The sequence below is a fragment of the Melospiza melodia genome, chromosome 1, assembly GCF_035770615.1.
Source record: "Melospiza melodia melodia isolate bMelMel2 chromosome 1, bMelMel2.pri, whole genome shotgun sequence".
NCBI lineage: Eukaryota > Metazoa > Chordata > Aves > Passeriformes > Passerellidae > Melospiza > Melospiza melodia.
In genome coordinates, this window is record NC_086194.1 from 20945128 (window position 1) to 20968791 (window position 23664).

The window sequence follows — 23664 nt, forward strand, 5'->3', positions numbered from 1 at the left end:
GAAAACAATCTGTCAGTCTGGGGTTGTTGTGCGGGTGACCCAATTTTTTAATTCCCATAGGCAACAACAGTGTAAGTGCAGTAGCAATAGCCTGAATGTTTTATTGATGACCCTAAAGACCCTGATGTATTATGTAATACTTGATCAGCTCTACCTTAAATTTTCCTGGAAAAGAGAGGTGTTACACTAAACAGACATTATGAATATCTTCTACGTAAAAAGAAATTTCTATTTAATTCTTCCATCCTGGTTACACATGTTACAGGACAAGAATTATGTTTCCATACCTGTCTCTTACAGTAGCCAGATAACCTTTGTTTTCTTCACAAACTTTTTTTGCACCTGAAAATGTTGTTGGCAGCTGCACCAAGGAGTAGCAGTAAAAGCCATGCTTCATCCAGCCCTGTCAGTGTAGAACAGAGATGTGCAGAGAGGCTGTCAGATTCCACGGCTTTGAGCACTTCCAAAAGCCACACTAGTACCACACCCAAGTCATAACTAATCCCAAAGGCCGTGAAAGGAACCAAGAGGATAATCAAACATAGCCTTTGGGACAATAACTCCATGTCTTGTCCCTGGATACAGCACACTCCAAGGGTCTTTGCAAACAGTGAGCCATGGTTATGCCTTGGGGCTGGCAGCCACAGCCACTTTGCAGCTCCCTGTGTAAAGCTTGCTCTGCCTCCTCATTGCATTAGTAGCTGTCACAAGAGCTTACAGCCTGCAAAACAGTCAGCTCAAATATTCCTGATTCCTGTGGCAGACTGATGGAACTGAGGAGGCATGCAGCCCTTGACATGTGTGTTACACCCTGAAAAGATTGCTCAGCAGAGAGTGGCTTTTATGGGGGCAGTGATCAGTTCTGCAGGAGGAGAGAGCTGAGTTTAAATACGCTCATAAGGAAATACAAAAAATAAGTCAATCTACATTTTATTTAATAAAGCAAAAGTTTCCCTATTGGTCTAAGAAGTATCAATGCCTATGAAATTAACAGCTTTCTAGGCTCCACCAAGAACAGTCAAAATAATTTACTTCTGTCGTAGTTATTATCATGGGAGCGAAAGTAATACACAATCACCTTTTACACTTACTTTCGGGCAGCCTGGGTAAGTAACTTCAGCTTCCCCTGCTTCTTCAGCCAAGGGTTTCCTTTTACAGATGTAGCCAATTTTCACATCACAAGCACTGTCAGCCCAGGATCCATCCTAAGTATTGTAAGAAGAAACCACAAAGAGAAGTGAAAGCTTGAGACAATTCAGGTCCAACAAGAATATCCATCCTCAGAAAGAACTCTTCTGTCTTCCTATGGTTGAGACTGCTTCAGCTCTCTTCCTTGCCTTGTTTTTTTCTCCAAAACTCCCAAATACATACAGTAAGGGCCACATTTCCTTAGAGATGTGAGAATGTATCCATTAAAGATTCAGGGACTAATGAAAGCAGGAAAGAAACATTAGGTTCCTCTTTATTCTCACCAGCATAGCATCTATTATGGTCATATAACCATAATAGATGACTATGGCAAGTAAATGCTTGATAAACCAAACGGAAAATATGAAAAAATGCCTTGTGAAGTCTTTTTCCACAACATTACCCTTTTCTTTTTATAATGAATAGAAAACAAAATAAAATCTGGGTTTGTGCCTCCAAAGTAACTCTAAAAACCATATATTTGAGTAGTTGTAGAGAAAAAATGAGAAAGTCCATGCTCCAAGGATCAATTTGTTTATGATCAGTCACGTAGCATGTGGAGGATGAGTGATTTCAACCAATTTCAGATGGAAATTGCATCAGAGAAGACAAAGTCTCCAGGCATTGCACTGCTTCTGGTGCATTACACAGCTTCCTAGACCTGGTCTTGCTTGAATATCCCTCCACAGTAAGATATCCTAAATTAAACCAGTTTAAGATTTATTTTTTTTTTTTAATCATGATTGTTTTCATTTTAGGCCAGAAGAAGGCCAGAAGAAAGTATGAGAGTGGGGAAGGGATTTTTACCTGTCCCTTCATAAGGACGCAGTCTGCCTTATTCCAGGTGTGGGTTGGCTCTCCATGGTGCCATTTGGTGTAAGTCACAGGTGTGCCATCACTCCATTCAAAGTACATTTGAATCCTGAAGTCATTTAGACCAATCCAGAGTTCATCATCTGGCTCTGGGAACACAAAATTAATTGTAGGTATGGATATATCTTATAATGGAATAATTACATCTCACACCCACTTTTGACTGAAGAACTTAAAAAAAAAAAAAAGACCACGATTATAATGATTAAATGAATAATAGCAACAGCATAATCCCAGATTAAAAAAAAAAAAAAAAGAAAGTGATCTTCAGGAATACTCACTGTACCCGAGCTGTGACACTGTAAAACTGTACTCTTCAATATTATGAATGCTTGCCAGCTCTCCATCCTCTTTTCTACAGGAAGACTGGGCTTCTTTCCATATTTTTGGTGTTCTATAAATTCTGTAGCAATGACCTGCATAAGCCACCCATTCCCTGGGGCATTTAAAATGCTTTGAATCACCTAAAAAAATTATGTTATTAATGAGACATTATATTCAGTGTTTTATTCAAATCAAAAATAAAATTACCTGTGCCAATATGAATTTGAAATATTGGAGCACATACTGAAAGAGAAGCCAAGGTCTGAGGGTACAAAGATTAACAAACAAATTTTTCCCTCCTATTTGTGCTTGGAGCTCCCAAAAAACTGTTTTACAGGATTAAGTAAATACTGAGTAATTTGGCATGCAAATGTACAGGGCACAACTCCACATGAAATCCCTCTCACTGAGGCTCTGGATACAGCCAAGTTCTATATAAAAGAGCCTCTTTTTCCACACAGGGACTATATCTTGGTGAATTTTGTAGCTTTTTATATTTTTTTTCTGGAAACAGCAGGTGCTCAGGAGCTGGTTGGAGTTCCTACACAGCCCAAACCACATATCAGAGAGTCCAGACACAGCCACGTTATACCAGAAATGTTATAGCAGGCATTCCAGCTGCACAGAAATGCCACACACTTTGTTCAACACTGATTTCCTGGCATGAATTCAGTATGGCCAGCCCATCTTCCATTGCTTGGAAAGCTCCCATGCTCTGCACCTACAGAGCAAACTGAAGAGGGGAGGATGTGTGGGGGACGTGTGCCCAGAACTGGTGTGTGGTCCTGCTTTGTCTGATGCTCCCTGGACATGGTTTGGACCTGGGCAAATTGCAACCCTGAGCAACATCCAGACATGGTTTGATGGTTAGCAGGGTCAGAAACGTTTCCAAGTGATCTGCCTGGATACAGCCAGAAAGAACAGGATATGCATGCTCCCCTGAGGTGTACAATCTCAGATACTCATATATGTAAGGGGAGGGAGGTACTGTGAAGTCAGTTACACGCTGGGAATTCCCAGGTAAGCAACTGCACACCTATTTCTTCACATAGCTAAGACCTAGTCTGCCTCAAGTAAAAAAGAGAGCTCAGCAGGGGAAAGGTTCCTGATGCATAGTCTGATTCTTTCCTTTCAGAATAGAACAAAAAAGTGTCACAGAGAGCAGGGGAGCATGAACTCTGCTCACATCTTTTATTAGAACATATGTTTAGAGTGTATATCAGAGCAGAGGATATTTATCAATATTTCATGGTCTGGATAACATGGCTAAACTCCTAATTGCCTTTTTCAGTACCCTGGGCTCTTTTCCAGATGATGAACAATATTTAGAACAACATGAGCCAGATTTTAATTTTCTGGCTCATCTTTAAAATGAGCCAGAAAATTAAAATCATCTCAATATTTGACCCAGGTCAACAAGTGTAAGCCTTTTGTTTTGATAATATGTTGCCTTTTCATGTGTGACATCCTCCCAGTATTTCTCACTGACTGTAAAAACAGCCTTAACTTTTGACAGTGTACCTGAGGCAATGGTGAGAGAATCCAAGGAGGTGTTTCTCTTCTGGCAGATATATCCCAGTTTCCGATCACACAGCTGGTTTTCCCATTTGCCATTCCTACCTTGGAAGGTCCCACATATTTTTCCAGATTCCACGGAGGGATTTCCTTTTCAAAAAAGCAACAGAATCCCTCTGTTAACAGTGAAAATTTTCACCTCTTCACAGGAGGGAATGTGCAAGACCTTTGCAGCTGCAAAGCCACAGGGGTATTATTCTTTAGAGTGAAAAATCCCAAGAGGTGTGACAAGGGAGCATCACTGTGATGAGGAGGGGAGAGGAGGAGAGAGAAGGGGAGGAAATTTTGGCCCAGATGTTGATCATCATTTAAGAAAAGTGCACTTACCTGGGGCCCAGTTGAGGTATCTGAAAGGACTTCCCCCAGTCCACTTCCAGCCACTGTCAAGTGCACCATAGAGACCAATCCAGAGCTTTGCATTGATGCCCAGGTCACTAGTGAGCCCTAAATGGCCAAAACAAATAGTCAGGTTTTTAAATGACTCTGTTTTTTGAAGTTATTCAGTAAAACTGGAAATAATATTTTAAAGCATGAGTAACATTTTTTTTTAGTGCAAGTTAGATTATTTCCATTATTTTAATACAGGGTTTTGTGAGAAAGACAACTCTTATAAGAATGTCACTGGGACCTATTTTATGGGATAAATATAAGTATCCATGCTAAAGTCTTGGATCTGACTTACATTTACTATTATTATTATTATTATTATTATTATTATTATTATTATTATTATTATTATTATTATTATTATTACTATTATTATTATAGGGTATTTTTACCTTACCTAATAAATACATTTCTTCACGAAGGTCTGTGATGCTCAATAATTCTGCATCCTGCTGCTGGCAGCTTTTTCTTGCTTGGTGCCATGTCAAAAGTGACTCTGAGTTTATCTGATAGCGTGTTTCTGTCACAGGATTTGTTTTCCAAAAGTTATTGTGGGTGGTGTCTATAAAAAAAGATACCAGCAACTTGACAAGATATTCATGTTTACTAACCCAGAAAATAAATCTTTGATGAAGACTAAAACTATATAACTGTGATTTGATACTTTTTAAGCAGCTTTTGCCTCACATATGTATATATTTTGTCCATTCAGTGTTAAAAATATTTCAATCACATAAGGAATTATTTATCCTTACAAACCTAAGTTTTCTACATTGACCCTGTTCCTTGTCATTTATGTAATTCATCTACTTCTTTCACATTTCAGTCCACATTAACCCACTCACTGATAAATTCTACCTCTACAAGTATTTCTCTCTTCACCATACAGAAGTTTTGGTCTCCACACCCATTTCTTACCTTCAGATCCCTCTTATGCTCTTCCAGACCACTCAATATAACATAAATTGCCATTTCCACTCAATTACATGTGAAGTGAGGAAGAAGGGGCAGGGAATTTGTGTATGGAAGCGCTGAAGGCAGGTGAAGATCGCTGCCTTCAGCGTGTCCTGTACCCTTCCCTTCACTAAAGCCCTCCTGTCTCTCCTCCATCCCATAATACACCACTGTCTCCTGATAAATCTCACCTTCCTCATTCCACCGCACTTCCTTTTGCCTTGAAACCCAGTCTTCCTTTATCCATCAGTCCCAGTCACCACCCTGAGAACACTCCCTGTAAGCACCAGTTTTGGGGGACACTGTAGGATAGTGGGAGTGCAGAGCAGATGCCTCATGTCCTTGGGGCACAGCTCACCAGGGAACTGGGCAAGCCAGAATTCAGCTCACTGTCCAATGCTACTTCCACATACAAGAGCATCTTGACCATGACAGTGCGTGACACTTTTGCTTAACAGCTTTCTGGAGATTTTCATAAATAAATTACCTTTAAGTGGGCAGTTTCCAAACAACTGGTCTTTATCAAAATCCGCAGAAGTTGCACACCAGAGAGAGTCTGTGTCGCCCCTCCGAGGGATGCATTTGGCATACCACTTCCCCTGGTGCTTAAAAGGGAACACACAGGGTGCACCAAAGGCATTTCCTCCCAGGGTATAGATGTCTATGGAGAAAAGCAGAGATCAGTACTCACAGTCAGCTGCCATCAGATGCTCACCACAGTGACACTCATAGCCAGTTTTCCATGGACAAACTGAGTCATGCAGGGCTCAACATGCCAGTGCTTTGTTACCCTGAGCCTCTAAAGGTTGTGCCAGTCAGGTGTGGCTATGGCAAAATATTCAGAACTTAGACTCTCAAACACTTAATTGGGCCTCAAACTAATTTCTGTATAACTTTGTCATGCCATTGCTTTCTGGACTATTGTGTCAGAGGTCCCTGTGACTCAGCTTTTCCCATGACATACATACTTCTGTCCTTAGATAATATATATATTTATTCTTTTTTTTTCCTCTTCATTGTTGAAAAAACTTGGAAAGGAGGTATCACAACATTTTTGTTAGTCTTCATGAGAGGAAGCTGTATCTTAAATTTGCAAGGACTTTGCTAGGAAGTGACCCATCATTCTCCACTCTAATTTGCTGCTGTCTGTACAAAATTATGAAGAACGTCATTCCAGTGCAACAGCTGTAGTGTACAACAAAAATTTATTCTATTGTTATTTAAATTCCCAGCATACCAGTGTCACAAAAAAAAGGACATTGATTACTTGATCCTGAATGCCCCCACTACATAGCCCAAGAGCCATAAAATTGTAGGAAAAGATCTTACTCTCTAGGGGTCTTTTTTCAGCGTAATAAAACATTGCATCCTAAACCATTATGCAGCATTTTTCCTTTTGTTTCTTCTATTTTTTTTTCTTACTAGGCCTGGGAAACACTAGGTAGATAATGTTAATTGTGAATTCCATCCATCTAAACTAGAAATTCACTTACAGATTATGGGTGGTCAAACCAAATAAAAGCAACAACAAAAACTACATATAACACAATCATATCTTCTACAAGTTGCTCAGATATATTTTAAAACAGTCATAGGTTTCCTTTTGCTATTGTTGTACAAACAGAATTGCCATTCTTCTTTATGTTTGCATCATGGGCCTTTGTAATTTTATTCTATCATTCGAAAGAACTGCATTTTTTAAGTTATGCAGAAATGTATACAGCTATATTTGTTGAAAATCATACAGATATATTCACCTTTCATTTCTACATGCTATTTATAAATAGCTCCTCTGCTGATGTCACCCTAAGAAAATGGTTGCTGCCTGTCCAGGCTTTGTAGGAAGGGGCAGTCAAGTTACCAAGAAATAGAGATGGAATTTCAGTACTCACCCTCATAGCGCTGAGAGCACACGCTGTCTGCACTTCCATGGATTTTCCACCTGCTCCCTTTGCTGGATGCTTTGGACAGCCTCATTTTCTTCCCCTTCCCCTTGCCATAGTTGAGAAATAAATCCTTGCCATGGGTTGCAAGTGTCTCATTTCTGCACTCCCACCACTGGAGCTGGTTTGTCCTGTTGCAGGATTCCAAGGTGATGGCAGCCTCGTCGTCCTTGGCGAGCACTCCCAGGCACAGCTTGAGCGCCATGCTCAGCAGCTGCGTGGGAGAGACCCACCTGAACTTCTGGAACTCATCATGTTCATCGCAAGTGGTGGTGATGACTGAGCTGGAGTTCTGAGCTTGGGCACACAGCTTGTTGTCTTCATTATAGATTGAAAATATTTCCCTACCTATAAAATAAAATCATAATGCAAACATTTGAGGAGACGTTTCTTAGGAGATAAAGGCTATTAGTTGCTATATGACAGTCTGCTACCCAAAAAAATCAAAACTATCCAAACACCAAAACCAAAAAAAAAACCAAAAAACAACCAAACCAACCAACCAAACAAAAAACCCAAAATAGCATATGTAGCTCATAGAGAGATAAATCAAGGGAAGTTAATCATTGGTATGAAGGACAATTATGAAAATATTCTTAAAATGAAAAAACACGAGAACTGAAAATAGAGCTCTTTCAAGAGAAATTGCTCTTCTTCACAGCCCTCCTGAAACCACAGTGGTCTCAAAACGCATGTGAAAAATGACCTTCACTACATTTTATAATTTCTTCAAAGTTACACAAAATCATATTTAAATGGGCCTAAATTCTGCAAGTAAGAGTACTTTTTTGCTTTAGAGCTATTAAAAATCATTTACATACTCAAAATTTTAAAAAATTTATATTTGGCCCAGAAAAACACTGTAGCTGTCAGCTCACCAAGAAAATGGTGTATTTTTCATTTTTGGTTAATTATCTTGGAAATTTTTAGCAGCTGTGCAAAAATTCATTTCTTCCCAAAGTTTTATTTGTGAGTTTCTCAGGAGGGAAGCCACAACTTGCAGCATCATCAGTTCTAAGAACAGCTAAACTACGCCAGTATCCTTAGTGCTATTAATAACTACATTTTTAAATAGAAATGTGAGACACTGAACATCAGGGTTTTGTTTCTTAAGATCAGCTTCAACAAAAAGCCTCCTGCAAATCTTCACTCTTTTTGCATCTCAGCTTGCATCCCTTTTCTCCCTTCTAGTTGACAGGCAACATCACCCAATTCACTTGGCGGTGCCATCGACTTCTACCCAAGGGTTCTTGCCAAGGCCAGAGTATTTAACTGTGTCTTCATAACCCCCCACCCCAAAGCTGACAGGGAATGGTTGAACAGCCTTGGTATTGTTGCTCTGAAAGGCTATGGACCAGAGCAAGCCAGGTAATATTTTCCCTGACAGAGCTCTCTGGCTGCAGTGGTGCTTGGGCAGGTTAGCAGAGGATGGGTTAGAGCTGGCTTGGTCTCACCCAAAAGCATGCCCCAAAGAAATTGCCTGTGGTGGATTAGATCATTGGTGCATTGGGTGGTCCCTGCTGCCATTCAAGCAATAGCACTTGACTTCCAGAGTTCTCTAGCTGGGAACTTGCCATGGAAAAGACACAGTGTCATTTCTTTTTCATCTCAGCAGTAGGAGGGTGCAAGATCTAATGGATGGGAGATTTTGAGGTCCTTCCTAAAGCTCCCAGCTTGGAAACGAGTTTTCAATATGCACTGATCAGTATGCTATGGTCCATATGAGCTGCCAAAAAACTCAAAGCACACATCAGCCAGTAGTCTGTGCATGCTGAGTTCACTGCTCTGTACTGAGCCCTTCTAGCCTCCGATGGAGTAAAGTGAAATCAGATTTTGTCTGCTGTCCAAGAATCCGCACTGCCGAGGTTATGGCCACATCTGTTGGCATATTCCTTTCACTCATACACCTCATTGAAACCTGGGTTAAGGAAAGAGAATGCCTATGCAGATATTACCAAACTTCAAGTTGAACATAACATTTTCAAATCATATGCTGTGACTAGATCTAAATTCACTGCCCACTAAGAGAGATAATTGAATGCATGCTAAAGAACTTGAAAACCTCCACACTAAGCAGAGGACAAAGACTTACCAGACATTTGAAGAGATGTACTAATGGAGAGAAGAAAAATCAGGGACAAGTAGAGAGACATGGCAAATATTTCCCTCCTTTCTTCCCTTCACCTCGTATTGATGCTAAAGACCAAATCAGTGCCTTGCAAGAAAACCCCACTGCACTGAAGTGGATTAACAAACCCTTTTTAAGACCCAACAGATAGAGGGAAGTTCTGAGCTTCAAATAAGGAACTGTCTCATGTCACATGAGTAATTTTGAAATAATACATTAATGAGCAAACTTTGCTTCCTAAGCTAGTTTTTCTAATGTATATGTCTGCCATGGAAGTATAAGATCTAACAGGTAAGATTTTAGTGTGGATTTTTTAAGACGTACCTTATATCTCAGAATAATTATTTTTAACAAAAGGTGAGATTACTGTCTCATTTGCAGAAATAAATAAAAGAAGTAAAAAAGAAGAGAAAGATTTGTCTGTATTAATACATGATGAAAAAAAACCAGAGTGCACTGCAGTATTGTGAAAAATCTGCTGGGACACCACGCAAATGAAGTAACTATGACCTTGGAGTCAGAGAGAAACAGAATTTTCCATGCCTGAAATTCCACAGAAAAAAAAAAAAAGCTATAGAAAGTGAGATCTGTGTTCTTCAGGAGACACCTATTCTTTCTTTTGCTCCATTCTTGACTATATGCAGGAATTATTACCCAACTGACAGCAACAGCTGAAAAAAATTGGGAAAGAAAATACACAATTCTAGGAAGAAAAGAACCTGTAACTGGGAAATACTGGATTTTCAATTATTGCTAGTGAGGAAGCCTAAACTGATGGGGAATATGGCCTCATTTTTAGTGCCACTAGTTTGTGAAAGTTTGCACCTCATAAAGTATACACCCTACAGGCATTCTGACCAAATTCTGATGTTTACTTTGATAAAGCTTTCTCCATGATAGTCTAAAGAGCTCAAACATCTTAGAGCACAGGGACAAGAAAAGGGACTTTGGTGGAAGTTTTGCATCAGTTTTTGCACGTGGACTTTGAAAAATTTCATTTCCCATACCTCCAGGAGAGGCTGGTATGGCATTCTTTCCCCAATATTACATCTGCAGCAAAATTGCTTCTGTTGCAGGTAGTGAAAACCCTGGACACCCACACGGAGTTGTGGGACTTTGCTGCTGTTACTCTGACTCAGATGTAGATGAACAACTGGGTCTGATAATGTATGCAGGGAATTGGAGTACAACAAAGCCACAACAGTGAGGAGAATGGTGGGACCTCAAGGCCAGCAGACACAGTTAGAACAAAGCCATGTGAAGAAGGGAGCCTGAAAAGGATACAGACACCTGAGCAAAGAGGATGAAATGAGGGCTGCTCCACAAAGCAGCAGAATCCAATTACTCATTAAGTTATGATCCATACGTAAGGATGGCTGCAGTCAAGCAGAGTGTTTGAACATGCAACCTCAATTTTCCAATTTTCCTTCCTTCCTTGTTCAGGAGCAAGACAAATATGTCTTGTGGTTCTGCTGTATAAAACATCTCAGAATATCCAAATCTACCAGGGTGTAACAAGGATAATTGCAACAGAAAAAAGGAAGCTGGTTCTGTTCTGAACAAGGATCAGTGGTTAGTGAGGGACTGGTACTGCTAATCTGTTGAGAGAGGCTGAACAAGTGTAAAACATACTAAAGTCAGCTTTACCTCAGTGTTTGTGTGTTTGAGCAGATTGCATCACAGCCCACAAAGCGGGAAAGCAAACCAGAGGGTTGGGAAGATGTGCTCCAGGATCTGCCATTTGGCAAGGCACAGCCTGACGCTTTAAAAGTGGCGAAGAACAAAAGCTGCTGGGGTTTGTGTTGAGTCAGCATTGTTCCTCTGGCAGCCTCTGCTCCCAGGCAGGAAGTTACACTCACAGTGTGCAGATTCACCACCTTTCTTCTAAAGTCCAAACTTTTTCAGAGAAAAGGGGAAATGAGAATTAAACACAAGTGTACCAAGAAACACAGCAATGTGAAGAGACAAAACCTTACACGCTATTGAATATTGCCATCAAGTCATTCCTCAGGTGCTCACAGAAATGGATGGGTGAGGCCAACTGGATTCAACTGGATGCTTCCCTACATTCATTTTTAAAAAATCCACTTATATTAAAATATGAAAGTAATTTTGTGATCATTTAGCCTGCGATAAGTTGATATAAGATTTCAATCCAGAATCCCCACACATAGGACAATCACAGTTTCCCAGTTATAAACATTTATTTTTTTTCAAAAAAATCACTCTAAACCTCAGTAGGAACATTATAGCCTAAAAAAAAAAAAAAAAGGGAACAACCTTTCTATTTTTCTGTTCTCATGTTACATAATGAATAACTTTTTTTCCTTTCATTTTCCTAAACCACCTGATCAAATGTAAGAAATCTTGGCAGCATCAGAGGGTTATAGATATAAACTCTTAGGGATCTGTCAAAACATTTATTTGCTTTTCTGTTCATATTCCCTTGTTCATACTATTCATCATCTTGTTTTTCAAAGAATTGTTTTCCTTGTTTTTACAGCAAGTATGTTGCAGAAAAGCAAGAACCCAATTCCTCTGTGAATATATATATATATATATATATGTGTATATATATATATATGAATATATATATATATACATATATATATATGTGTGTGTGTGTGTGTGTCTGTGTCTGTGTCTGTGTCTGTGTCTGTGTGTGTATGCAAAATACAGCCTGAGACCTCCCCTACGTAGTGTCATCTACTTGGGAGACAAGGTAAGAGATCACAAGAGCAACAATTTGATTCTAAGGCACCTGACCAGCCCCAATATGAATAGCAGTCAGTAGTAGAAAATGTTTGAAAGATTTGGTGAAGAATCAGAATATGTAAAATATAAAATTAGGGTGTGTCCATATGAACATGACTCATTTCCAGTAAGACACATTTCTTTTTTCCAGTCAAATATAAAAGCATATTTTACTTATCAATGTTCCTCGGTGAAAGCTTTTCATTTGATTAATTAGATACTGTTTGAAGTGTTCAAGTTTGTTTGTTTCTCTATCTTCTATTCAAAACTTTCTGTTATAGTTTGTGTATAAAGCATCAGTGCTCACTTTCTGCTTATGACATGGAACTGTAAGGATTTCCTGTGCTGTAAATGCTACTGTTTCTGTATCAATCTCTTTAATGGGAAATTTGCTTCAATTCCATTGTCTTTAAATAGGAAACACTGAAAGCCATGCAGTTTAAATTTCCCCCTCTTCTGAAAATCTTACGTCTTTTTAACTTATACTCTTTATAAAATAAGCAGGCTAAGTAGCTCCACCTTCAAAGTAGGCTTCTTATTTGGAACCTTCTCTATTTTTCTATACCTGTTTGGACAGGAGAGCAGAACTGACACAGAAGCACCTACATCTACCGCCAGCTATTAACGTGCATGGCATTTTTAATTCTCCTCAACTCAGAGATGATGCTGGATTTCAGGAAAAATAAATGAATGAATGAGCTCAGAATTATCCAGGCTCCAATGGCTAGATTCCCTCCTTGACACCTTTCAGTGATGTACTTTGTAAGTATGGCAAAGAACCAGAAATGAGATATCCCCTCTATTTTTGTCTTCTTTGCAACCATACCTTTGCACATGTGCATGGCAATAAAGGTTATCTGGAAGAATGACTCAGTGTACACACACATTTTAAGACTGTGCAGGGCCCAGAAGAGGACTGAGCTTCTTTTAGGTGGGACTGCACCTGTTTGCTGTTTGCTCAACAGCCAGCACGGTGAGGCTGGGATTTCAGTCAGGCGCCCTTGGTCTTTCACTGTCTGTTTCACATAAATTTCTGCCTGGCACCACTCCTCTCTATAACTGAAACAACATGGCCCTTAGTATCATTAATCAGTCAGGAGCCACATCAGATGGCATAAAAAACCATTAGAGGTGCTGATCCTTGAAAAAACATGCTTAAACAATTGTATATTAAAAATGGAAACAGCAGTAGGAACAGTGCAGGGAAACAGCTGGGAGAAAGAGAGCGGAGCCAGAGAAAAGGAGTTCCTGGACAAATTTTCCCATCTTACCTACATATGTATGCAATTTAAGACTTTTACTAAATCCCTCAACTCACATTTTTGTTTTGTCTTTAAGCATATTTAATCCTGGGACAGATTCAGGAAAATATGGTTAATATAATACTTGTTAACAACTTCTTCTGGAATTATGATGTTACCCCTGTGGTAACATCTACTTTTTCACTTTATCATGTTACAGTGTCTTATTTAGATGAGGTTATAAAATAAAAACCTATTTTAAAAATCAAACATAGTTATTTTTATTTCACAGAGCAAAATCTGAAACCATGAAATCAATTCTTGCAAATCTTTGTAAGCAAGTGAGGAATCATGCATGATTTACATTTTACAGGATGTACAAAAATTAGGAATATAAACTCCTTGGGGAATAGAAGATGTCCATAAATAGTCGCCGATTTAACCATTTTAGAAAGCAAATAAATTCAGTAGTAACTATTATATTGGTAAAGCTAAATTGTTCTTTACTTGCAGCACACTTCCCACAAAGCTATGCTGCTTATTGAGAAGCTGTAGAGAGCAGTACCAACATGTGATCACCATAGCAGCTCTGCAGAAACCTTCTGCTCCTAGAAACCTCCAGAACATGCACAGGCAATCTTCCTCCCTCTCCCCAGGAACTGCTGCCTGGTAAGAAGGAAGTTTTGCCATGACCTCCATCACCCCTCACCCACAAACCCACTTGTGGCCAGCCAAAACTGACAGCTACTATCAACCACAATTTTCCACTTCAGATGTCTGCCCCCAGATTTCACCTGATAAAATTCTGGAATATATGAACAGCAAGTACTACAATCTTGGTTTTCTGTGTTATACGAACTTGTGGAACTGAAATATCACAAAGGTCTTTCTGCCCATGTGGTTCAAAGGGGAAATGTGCCCAAATACAGTCTTATTCTCTAGTGACTATGCCTGTACTTAAATCCATGCGAATACTTGAAAGATGGTAAAATTAGAAGATGCTTAATGAATAGCTTTGAGTTCAATAGCATGGTTTGAAACAAATCTGATGAGGAAACCTCAAATCTTGTGTGTGTTATTCAAGGTGCTCTTCGATTTTGCTTTCTTTATTTTATCCATTTCTAATGTTCCATTTAAGAACCACACTTTTCTTAAGAACCTCATTCACCAGTGTGATCACCAAATCCAGAGATCTGAAATCTTTCACTTTATATAATGGCTACAAAATAAAATTAATGCAGTATTTGACATTACACACATACAGAAACAGACTAGTACAGTAATTGCACATGAGAAAATACCTTTGGCTTCATTCTAATTGCATAATATTAATAAAACAAGGCACATTTTATTACATTACATTTTATATTACATATTACATTACATTTCCTTTTGTTACATTACAGTGTTGCATGTTCATTCTGCTCTATGTTGGTCACAAGATCCTTTGTGTCACTAATTCCAGGAACTGCATCACCATTAAAATACAAATTATTCTCAAAGCTGTCATTTGCCGGCAAACAATTCTTTCTTCTTTTGTAGAAGAGATATCCTGCAAGGCCACTTCCAACTAGGATGATGATACCAACAATAACTATAACTCCTGTTTTGCTGTGGTTTAGGGTAGAAGCCTTCTCATCTTTTGTCATTGCTGAAAATAAATAGGAAGAAATCAAGAGAATGCTACAGAAGTCTTTATCTGATTACTGGAAGCAAGTTCTTTAGTATGCATGATCTTCTGAGAAAAAGGGGTTAATTTGTTTTGATGTAATGAGAAGAAGAGGCAGCAACATAAAATAACTTGATTTTAAATCATTAATATTGCATGCCATATCAAAAACTATTATTTTGTTAAATCTGCATTTGGAGATGCACCCAAATAGACTATATTGTGTATTACTAGAAAACAGTGTCATCCTAGGAAACAGGTACAGTACTTCCATATAACAGAAAATTTAAGAGACATAATACAAAATATTTTTGGTTTATGATCTTATGTGGGACTAGTTTTTTCTACTTGAAAGACAATATTCTTACCCATTGTAGGTATTTCAGCTGGTGGCATTTCAGATGCCGGTGGCATTTCAGTTGCTGGAACTTGAAAATATTAAAAAATAATTATATTTTTGTATTAGTATTTATTTCTACATTATTTATTTTTATATCTTGGACCATACTGAAAATCGTGCTCAGATAAATATATGGTAATACAAACCACTGAATACTGAAAACACTTGGATTTATTTCATACAAAATTATATACACCTAAGACAGAGCACAGCACTCTAGTGTATTCTGGTCTCATAGGTAGCTATTTAGAAAAACTAGCAAAAAAAGAATATCAAAAAAGCCCCATGAAGACTGATCCAGACATCAGAATGAAACCAAAAGAAAATCTATACAGTATCTTGAGGATAGACATGGTCAAACATAATCCTCAATGTAAATAAAAATTCTTCCAGTACCTGTTATATAAACATAGAAAATGTAATAAATTAGGTTTTCCAATAGACATTGATGGCTTACCTCCATAGACATTTGAAGTCACTCATTAAATTCACAGTGCCCTAGCAGGTATCACATCTGAACTAAAAGGTTTATAGCTCATTTAAATTTTAACATCAGGTCATGAAATCTAGCTTGCTGGGTAAATAAGCCATCATTTAAGATGAAGATATTTATTTCGCCAGGTGGATATCAAAACAGTTTATTATTAAATCTTAAATCAATGCATCATGTTTCATTCTGAAAAAGGTGAGCTCAGGAATTTAAATTATTTTTCCAGTCCCCACTTATATCTTTTCCATAGTGCTGCCCAGTGACAGAAGAGAGGGTGTGGGCACCACCACTGTGCAACACAAAGATGCTCCCTCTAAATATCAGGAAACACTTTTTCACTGTGAGGGTGACTGAGCGCTGGCACAGGCTGCCCAGGGAGGTTGTGAATTTCCATCCTTGGATGGTCACTAGCCCTTAGAAGAAGTCCCTCTCCAGCTGTCTCGTGAGCCCCCTTTAGGTGCTCTAAGGTCTCCCTAGAGTCTTGTCTTCTCCAGACTGAGCATCTCCTCACTTAAGAAATAGTTAGATACTTTGTGGAATAGACCTGCTACAGAACTCTCAAATTACTGTGGTAAAAATTAGCTCAACAAATGAAACAGAAAACAACATCTATTCTACATGAAATGAAACAGAAAACAACATCTATTTCATCATCTACATGATGGAAAACTTCCATCATGTTTTTCTTTCAGTCTCTTCAGAAAACAACAAACAAAGCCGGCAATACCCAGTGCAATTTGGTAAAACCATGCTTCTAATGCTCCATTTATTTTTCTGTAGCTATAATTGTTTAAATTCTGCACATGGAGCATTGTCACAGTTCCGAAAAACTATGCCAAGAAAAGCTGCATTTCTATAACAATGTAGGACTAGATTGTGTCCTGTTTTGAGGTGAGTGAATATATAATCCTTGCATTGACACTGGAATTAGGTTGAATCTGTGGCATTCCAGATTAGTAGACAAGACTGGGCTAAAGCTAATTGTAGAAACAAGTAACATGCTTTCATCTGAGAGCTTTCAGCTCTTTGGTCAGCATCAAAACAGGTGAATGACAGTAGTAGCACAAATAATTGAACTGAATGGTCAAAAAGGAGCAGTGGGGATTTATTTTAACACTTGGTAGCCATGTCTATGAATTTTTGTCAATGACAATACAAAATGATTGAGAAATGGATTCTGAAAGGGTGGATTTACTGAGACGTTGCAGTGCTTCCTGTAAAAGACACAGTCATCGTTACAAAGCATTTGAGTAAGTAAGAATAATTTTGCATGAGAACAAATTTACAGAAAGGACAGCAGAATTTCTCCCATTTCCAGTATTGTAGAGGAAGTCAGTGTATTGCAGCTACACATTTCAAGCTTCTTAGGAAGCATAAGTAAGAGATTTTGGTATTGCAATGTATGCTGAAAGAAATTATTATGATGACTTTTAGGAATACATATATACTAGATGTCCCTACTATCAAATTTGCACATTCAGTTATTTCAGGATGCCTTCAGTTTAGCAAATTCAAACTATGTTATTTGCATTGCTTTTCATTCATTCATCTTTTCACAGCAGGAGGACACAGAGACAAAAGATCCCAAGCTGTTAAATAAGTCACACTTCACAAATACTCAATTAATAGAAACACTACATCATACTCAGAAAACACGTGCACATAAGACTCGCAGAGGGAAATAGACAATGGGCAGAGCAGAGGGGATACCCTGAGGAGTATGTTTGCATATTTTTGAGACAGATTTTTGTACACAAGGCATGATCCTCACATTGTGATTTCTCAACAACTGTTGATAGAAAACACACAAACTCGTCAAGTGCATACACCAGGTACAGCTGAGATATGAACACTGTCTTCTAAAAGCAATTCTTAAGGGACTTGACTACTGTGCAGAACTACTTTCTGAAGAGTCATTCTATCTTTTTGTTGTCATGGAAATGTGCATCCTTTGGCATTTACAAAAACTCAGAACATCCAAATGAAATGCATTGTGTGTAACAGCCACAAGCTTACAGAGAGCATATTCCATAAATAAAACAAATTCATAAATGCAGCACTTACTTTTTGGCTTTTTACAAATATATCCTTTGTAGGAAGAGCAATAGAAATTATTCCAATACCCAGAGTCTGCATACATTTCAACACAGTGCTCATTTTGCTGAGAAGAAGGTTCTCCTACATTCCAGTTGACAAAATTCACTGCACTGCCGTCTAGCCACAACCATAGCCCTAATTGAAAAAAGCATTGAATAGGGGGAAAAAAAAGATCATCTTAATTTCCATATTTTCACATGCTCCATATTTATTGCCTTTCTAAGAAATTTACTTGTCACCACTTTTGGAGATGGACCACTAAGCTATTTACTTTTGACACATGTTGTCCCTGAGTTTTTATGTAAATGATGTAATATCAGTATTTGGAAAATGGCAGACAAATCTGGCTTATGGTGGTGCAAAGGCAAGATAGTTCCAAGAATAATCTCCCACAAGTGACAGCAATGGTCCAGTGTCAATTATTTATTCCATTTATAGGAATAAGTGACGTTAAAATATAACTTCACCAGAATACTCTTTATTTCAGTAATTGGTAGGAAGGTTTTGTGTTACTTTTTTCAAATCCCACACTGAAGTCTCTCTAGGTCCAATTTTATTTCATTTGTCTTCCAGTTTCTACTCCTTTCCACAAGCTTTACACAGACAATCTTCCTTTTTATAGATCTCCTTCCAAAATCTTGTGATCACTCTTGCTCAGCTATGCTTGGGACTTTCTGCTTCTTCCTTCCGGTTCCTTTTTTCTTTCTTTCTTTTAATAGTGCTATTTATTTAGAATAAATGTACTCCTTGTGACTGCAAGTTGTACTCAAGCAAATACTTAGACTCAGCATGAAAATTGTATTTTGATTTTTGTAAGATTCTATATGTTTTGCCTTTTTTTTTTGTTTTTTCTTTAAAAATTCCTGACACCCTTTCTGTAAGGACATGGCAACTGAATACATCCTGGATACACAAATAAAGGTATGAAATTTAGTTATGCAGTTATGCTGAAATTGCTATAATCACTACCTTCACTAATGAAGAGCTGAAGAATTGTTGTGTTTATGATCACTGTGAGAAGTATGCTGCTCTACACTGCTCTAGAGCCACTTCAAGAAACCCTTTTTGTGTCAACTGACCGCATGAGTAAACCTCAGCTTTCCTCTATGTGTCATGCTTATAAATGACTACCCTCAAATTCTTCCTTTACCAATAATTTTCACTATTCCTGGTTAAGATCCAAGCAATGTAATTGAAAAGTTGTCGTATCCCTAAGAAGTTTGTCATTCAAGTGCTTGGGTAGGCAATTGCAAAAATAATCTTCCAAAACTCAAGAAAATCCCACCTGAAGTCACCTGAACTATTTTGCAACCCTGCCACTGAGAGTTATACTGGTATTTTTTACCTGAACAGTACAAGACGGTACATTAAAGTCTATCATAAGAATAAAAATATCTATCTAATTGAATTTTAATTGCATTAATGTGAAAGCAATAATCATCAAATATAGGATTTAATTAAAGCAGCCTCCTTCCTTTTCTGTCTGGCTTTATCTTCCTTATTAGAGAATTATTATGTGAAATTTTCAACACTCATGTCAAAAAGCTTGCAGTAATTATTCACTAAAAAAATACATTAAAAGTAGAGAAAGTACCATCCACATTTCTGTACATTCCTGTCCAAAACGTTGATGTTTTGCCTTCAAGTGGTTCAAGGTTGTAGGTCAGAAAGTTGGCTTCAGCTGAGTCTTCAACTGAGACCAAAGAGGCACCTGGAAGACACAGGGAGAGAAAAGTCTCCTAGAGATGTTTCACAGGGGAAAACGTTCTCATTGCCCTGTCAACAAACTGCTTCAACAAAATGCTTCAACCTGAGTATCAGAAAAGAGAGAGGGAATCTTCTCACCCAGTACCAGGCATCTACATTTGCCATGGATTTCACTGGTAGATTCTTATTGAGCACATGACAATATATACTTCCAGTGAAGATACAGCTATAATAAATTCTGCTGGTGTGAGAGTGAGTGAGATCTCTGCATAATCTGATGGGAGACCAGGCACCTATGTCACATTGCCACCAATTCCATAAACAACAATGCTGCAGACATATGAAGTCCATCATAATCAATATTCATCTGTTTCCCAAAGAAGGAAGTTGAGAGAATGAAGCTGCACAACAGCGCTAGTTTACTCATATATTATCCAAACTAAACAGTTTTCACTCCAGTGGTATAAAACTGCAATAATTAAGGGAGAAATTAGATCAAGAATTCAAAAGATTAAAAATCCATTAAGCTTTAGCGACTGCTGTGAATGAAGCTGTTTATCTCCTATCAGGGTCAAAGCACAAGGTTTCTATTTTCATGATCCTCACTCCAGGCCACACAGCTCCTCTCACGCCTGGTCCCACATGCACAAGGCAGTGCGGGCCATAGGTTTTCCATTATCTCTCCAATTAAGGTAATAATTGGATGCAACTGTCTTGTCCAACACTTGGATCATCCTTGAACTCACAAAAACACATCTCACACGTTCAGCTTTCCACAGTTCGGAAAACAAGTAGGTTTTGTTACTTGATACTTTTGATACTTGCTTTAGGAAAAGTAGGATACTCACCTAGTCGAAGGCATTCTAAAGATGCCTGGGCCCAGTTTCTAGAAGATGAAGATTCAATGTAGTAGCAATGGCCTCGGAAAGGGATCCAAGATCTGTGTCCTTCTGACTCAGGACACTTTCCTGGAAGCTGAGGGGGCTCAGTGGGAGCTTGAACTGATTAAAAATAGTTTTAAAAAAACCATGTTACTACTTCCTTACTTCAATGCCTTCTGATTTTTGCAGGTTTTGACACTGCAAGTTTATTCAATAGGAGAATAAATAGCGGAGTAGTGTAAGTCTTAGCTTTGCAAAATTTGTCTAACACTCTTGAAATAAAGCGATAACTAACACTTGATATAAAGTGATAACTATTCACAGTCACACTAGCTCTTTCTTACTATGTGTTTGCCCTAACTTTAAAGTGGCCCAATTCAACCTAAGTAAATTCTAACGATTTAATCTATTTAGCTCTGGAAAAAAACCCCAACATCTCTAATGAGATGTTTGTTAAATTGCAATGGTCAGATTTCAAGTTCTTACCATCAGATTTTTTGCAAACTGAAAAGTAACTTTCATTGCAGAATCCTGTCTTCCAGACTCCAGTAATGTCAAGATAGACACAGCCTAGTTTTAGCTTTGGCTCCCCTTCAGCCCATTTCGTGTACTTCATTCTCCAGTTATCAATCCATTCATAATGTCCGTTGGTCTAAGGAAAAAAACCATCAGCTGGAATGATTAAACTCTATCAATCTACTCTGTCTACATAGTACTTTGTCCTAAAACGATTGAGGCTTTTCTTAGAAACCACTAACAAATACAAATGGTTGACACTTGGAAATTTTTGTTGTGACAGATATTTATTGGGAAATACAGCAGTGCAACAAGTGCTTTTCAGCAAAAGTAAATGCAAAGTGACATTGAGTTAATGTTGAACTTAATATCTTTAATTTGAAACTAATAATAATTTCATTAAAAATAAATTGTGGGAGTGAAATTCTGATGACTAATTTTTGCACTACCTCTTTCCCCAGAAGTTTCAAGACATGTAGATTATTTTAACTTGAAATACATTTAAATGAGCAATCATTTCCCACCAAAGCTGGTTAACTCATTTATCCTGCTGATTAATGTTAGAGGCATCTTTTGATTTTTGGGAAGTGGTGTGCTAAGTTCATATATTTGGAGGTTTTTTTCATTTGCTCAGCCAAATGGAGTGTGTGGGACAAGTGTCTGTGCCAAGAAGAAAAAGATATCTTATTTAAATTGCAGAAAGTATTAAAATACCAAACAACTGAGAAAGGGGAGACAAATACAATTAAACTAAGTAAACTAATTAATTATTTTGCTAAATCTCCTCAAAAATGTTAAAATATTTACAGTAATAGCACTTTTTTACACATCTCAAAATTAGGTATTGTTATTAAAATAGATGTTTTCTTCTGTAAATTCTAAAATATTAGGAGTTTCTATCACACTTATACCTGAAATATATAAAGAGATATTCCAAGATGCTAGACTAAAATGCCTTATTTGGAAGTGCACAGAGTGGAATATCATAGAAAAAGTGTGAAAAGCACATGCAATATATACAATTTAATCAGATGAACAGAGGATAGATTCCTCTGACAGCACAAAGTATTTAGGTCCAAGATGCAAGCAAATAAGCTAAAATAAAGAGAAATTATAAGACTTTTCAGTTCCTGACATGCCCACGAGAAAAGCAGCATCATATTCAATCAGTTTAATGTTCTTACCACATTACTGTTAAGACCAATCCACACAGGCACCCCATACTTTAATATATTCAGCCACAGGAAGGAATGACTGTAGGGGTCTAAGACACTGGAAAGGTCAAACTGATTTTGTTTGCAGTTTTTCTGTGCATCCTCCCATGTCATTTTGGTGTGGATGAACAAGTAGCTACTATTCCCATAACGGATAATGTTGAATGGGGATGAAGTTGTAGAGGGCAGAAATTCAGCATCTGTAAAATAAAGGATGAGAAAAGACCCATATACTTGTTCAAAAGGGGGGCATGATTTCACTGTGGTTGCATACAGAACAAAACAAAAGTCTTCCTTATTTCATATTCCCTGGTTTATTATCAGCATGGGTAAGATGCACTATGTTTTAAGCCAGCAATAGTAGTAAAATTCAATTACAAAGCTGTAGAAAGGAAAAGAGCTGCTTAAAGCAACTTCTGATAAAGAGTAAAGGAACATTTTGTGTAATCATCAAGAATAGTATTACTGAAATTACTTAAGATTAGGTTGTGAATTTTTTCATAAAATCTTTTTTCATAAAATGAAATGGTTTGCAGAAGCTGTTTGGTTTCCAAAGATTTTTTTCCTTGAAATAAAATGGTCACAACAGACCAGTCCTTAAAAATTATGCAGATATTTAAACAGAAGATGGATTTAAATATTTTTAATCTCTTTTTTGGAGGCAATGTTTCTCAAGTTCAGCGCAGACAGGTTACAGTCTCACTCCAGACAGTTTATGCTACATGTACAAACCAGCATTTTCCATAACATGTTTTGAAAGCCAATGTACTCAGAAAATTAAAATAGTATGGAACAAATGTCATATCAAAGGTCATACTAGACACAAAGATGCAGATACAAATTCCAGCTCAGAAAAATAGCAACACAGCATTTGCTGGGAAGGGTCAGATGAGAGCAGTGACTAACTGGACTTTTGACACATGTGACTATTTGACCCTTTTCTTCCTGCCTGAAGAACAATTCATGCATTTATCTTTATTGGAAGCAAAATCATGTTTAAATCCACATATTTAAGCAATTTCCTGGTGGGAAAAAAAAAAAAAAAAGGTTTGGTTTTAACTAAGAAGAGAATTACCTGCATTAATTTGGCATATATATCCTCTGCTGTTATCACAACTCTGATCAGCCCACTTCCCTGCTTCCTTAACAGATTTGTTTTTCATGGCAACACAATCAGCCTCGAGGCAAAGAGATACAACACCAGTTAAAAATAGCTAGAATAAGCAAGTATGAAACTTTTGACTCCCATTTGCATCTTTGGACACAAGTAATGTTGTCATTTTAGTCTCATATCTTTGTAACATTTAAGAGCACAAGCTTTAA

General features: G+C 37.8%; 2 protein-coding genes across 2 annotated transcripts in view; both read right to left on the reverse strand.

The window, feature by feature from the left end:
- Positions 1 to 9506, reverse strand: part of LOC134415081 (macrophage mannose receptor 1-like) — a 31255-nt gene extending 21749 nt beyond the window's left edge. Inside the window, exons 1-10 of the mRNA XM_063150394.1 lie at positions 9337 to 9506; positions 7194 to 7592; positions 5789 to 5962; positions 4745 to 4909; positions 4288 to 4404; positions 3907 to 4050; positions 2343 to 2525; positions 1996 to 2150; positions 1092 to 1205; positions 288 to 403 (exon numbers count right to left, since the gene is read on the reverse strand). Coding sequence (XP_063006464.1) covers positions 288 to 403; positions 1092 to 1205; positions 1996 to 2150; positions 2343 to 2525; positions 3907 to 4050; positions 4288 to 4404; positions 4745 to 4909; positions 5789 to 5962; positions 7194 to 7592; positions 9337 to 9397 — 1628 coding nt within the window. The 5' untranslated portion in view covers positions 9398 to 9506. The remainder of the gene's footprint in view (positions 1 to 287; positions 404 to 1091; positions 1206 to 1995; positions 2151 to 2342; positions 2526 to 3906; positions 4051 to 4287; positions 4405 to 4744; positions 4910 to 5788; positions 5963 to 7193; positions 7593 to 9336) is intronic.
- A 4117-nt stretch (positions 9507 to 13623) lies between these two features.
- LOC134415071 (macrophage mannose receptor 1-like) overlaps positions 13624 to 23664 on the reverse strand; it is a 52764-nt gene continuing 42723 nt past the window's right edge. Inside the window, exons 23-30 of the mRNA XM_063150386.1 lie at positions 23417 to 23519; positions 22312 to 22541; positions 21098 to 21263; positions 20579 to 20731; positions 19618 to 19734; positions 17991 to 18158; positions 15405 to 15464; positions 13624 to 15018 (exon numbers count right to left, since the gene is read on the reverse strand). Coding sequence (XP_063006456.1) covers positions 14768 to 15018; positions 15405 to 15464; positions 17991 to 18158; positions 19618 to 19734; positions 20579 to 20731; positions 21098 to 21263; positions 22312 to 22541; positions 23417 to 23519 — 1248 coding nt within the window. The 3' untranslated portion in view covers positions 13624 to 14767. The remainder of the gene's footprint in view (positions 15019 to 15404; positions 15465 to 17990; positions 18159 to 19617; positions 19735 to 20578; positions 20732 to 21097; positions 21264 to 22311; positions 22542 to 23416; positions 23520 to 23664) is intronic.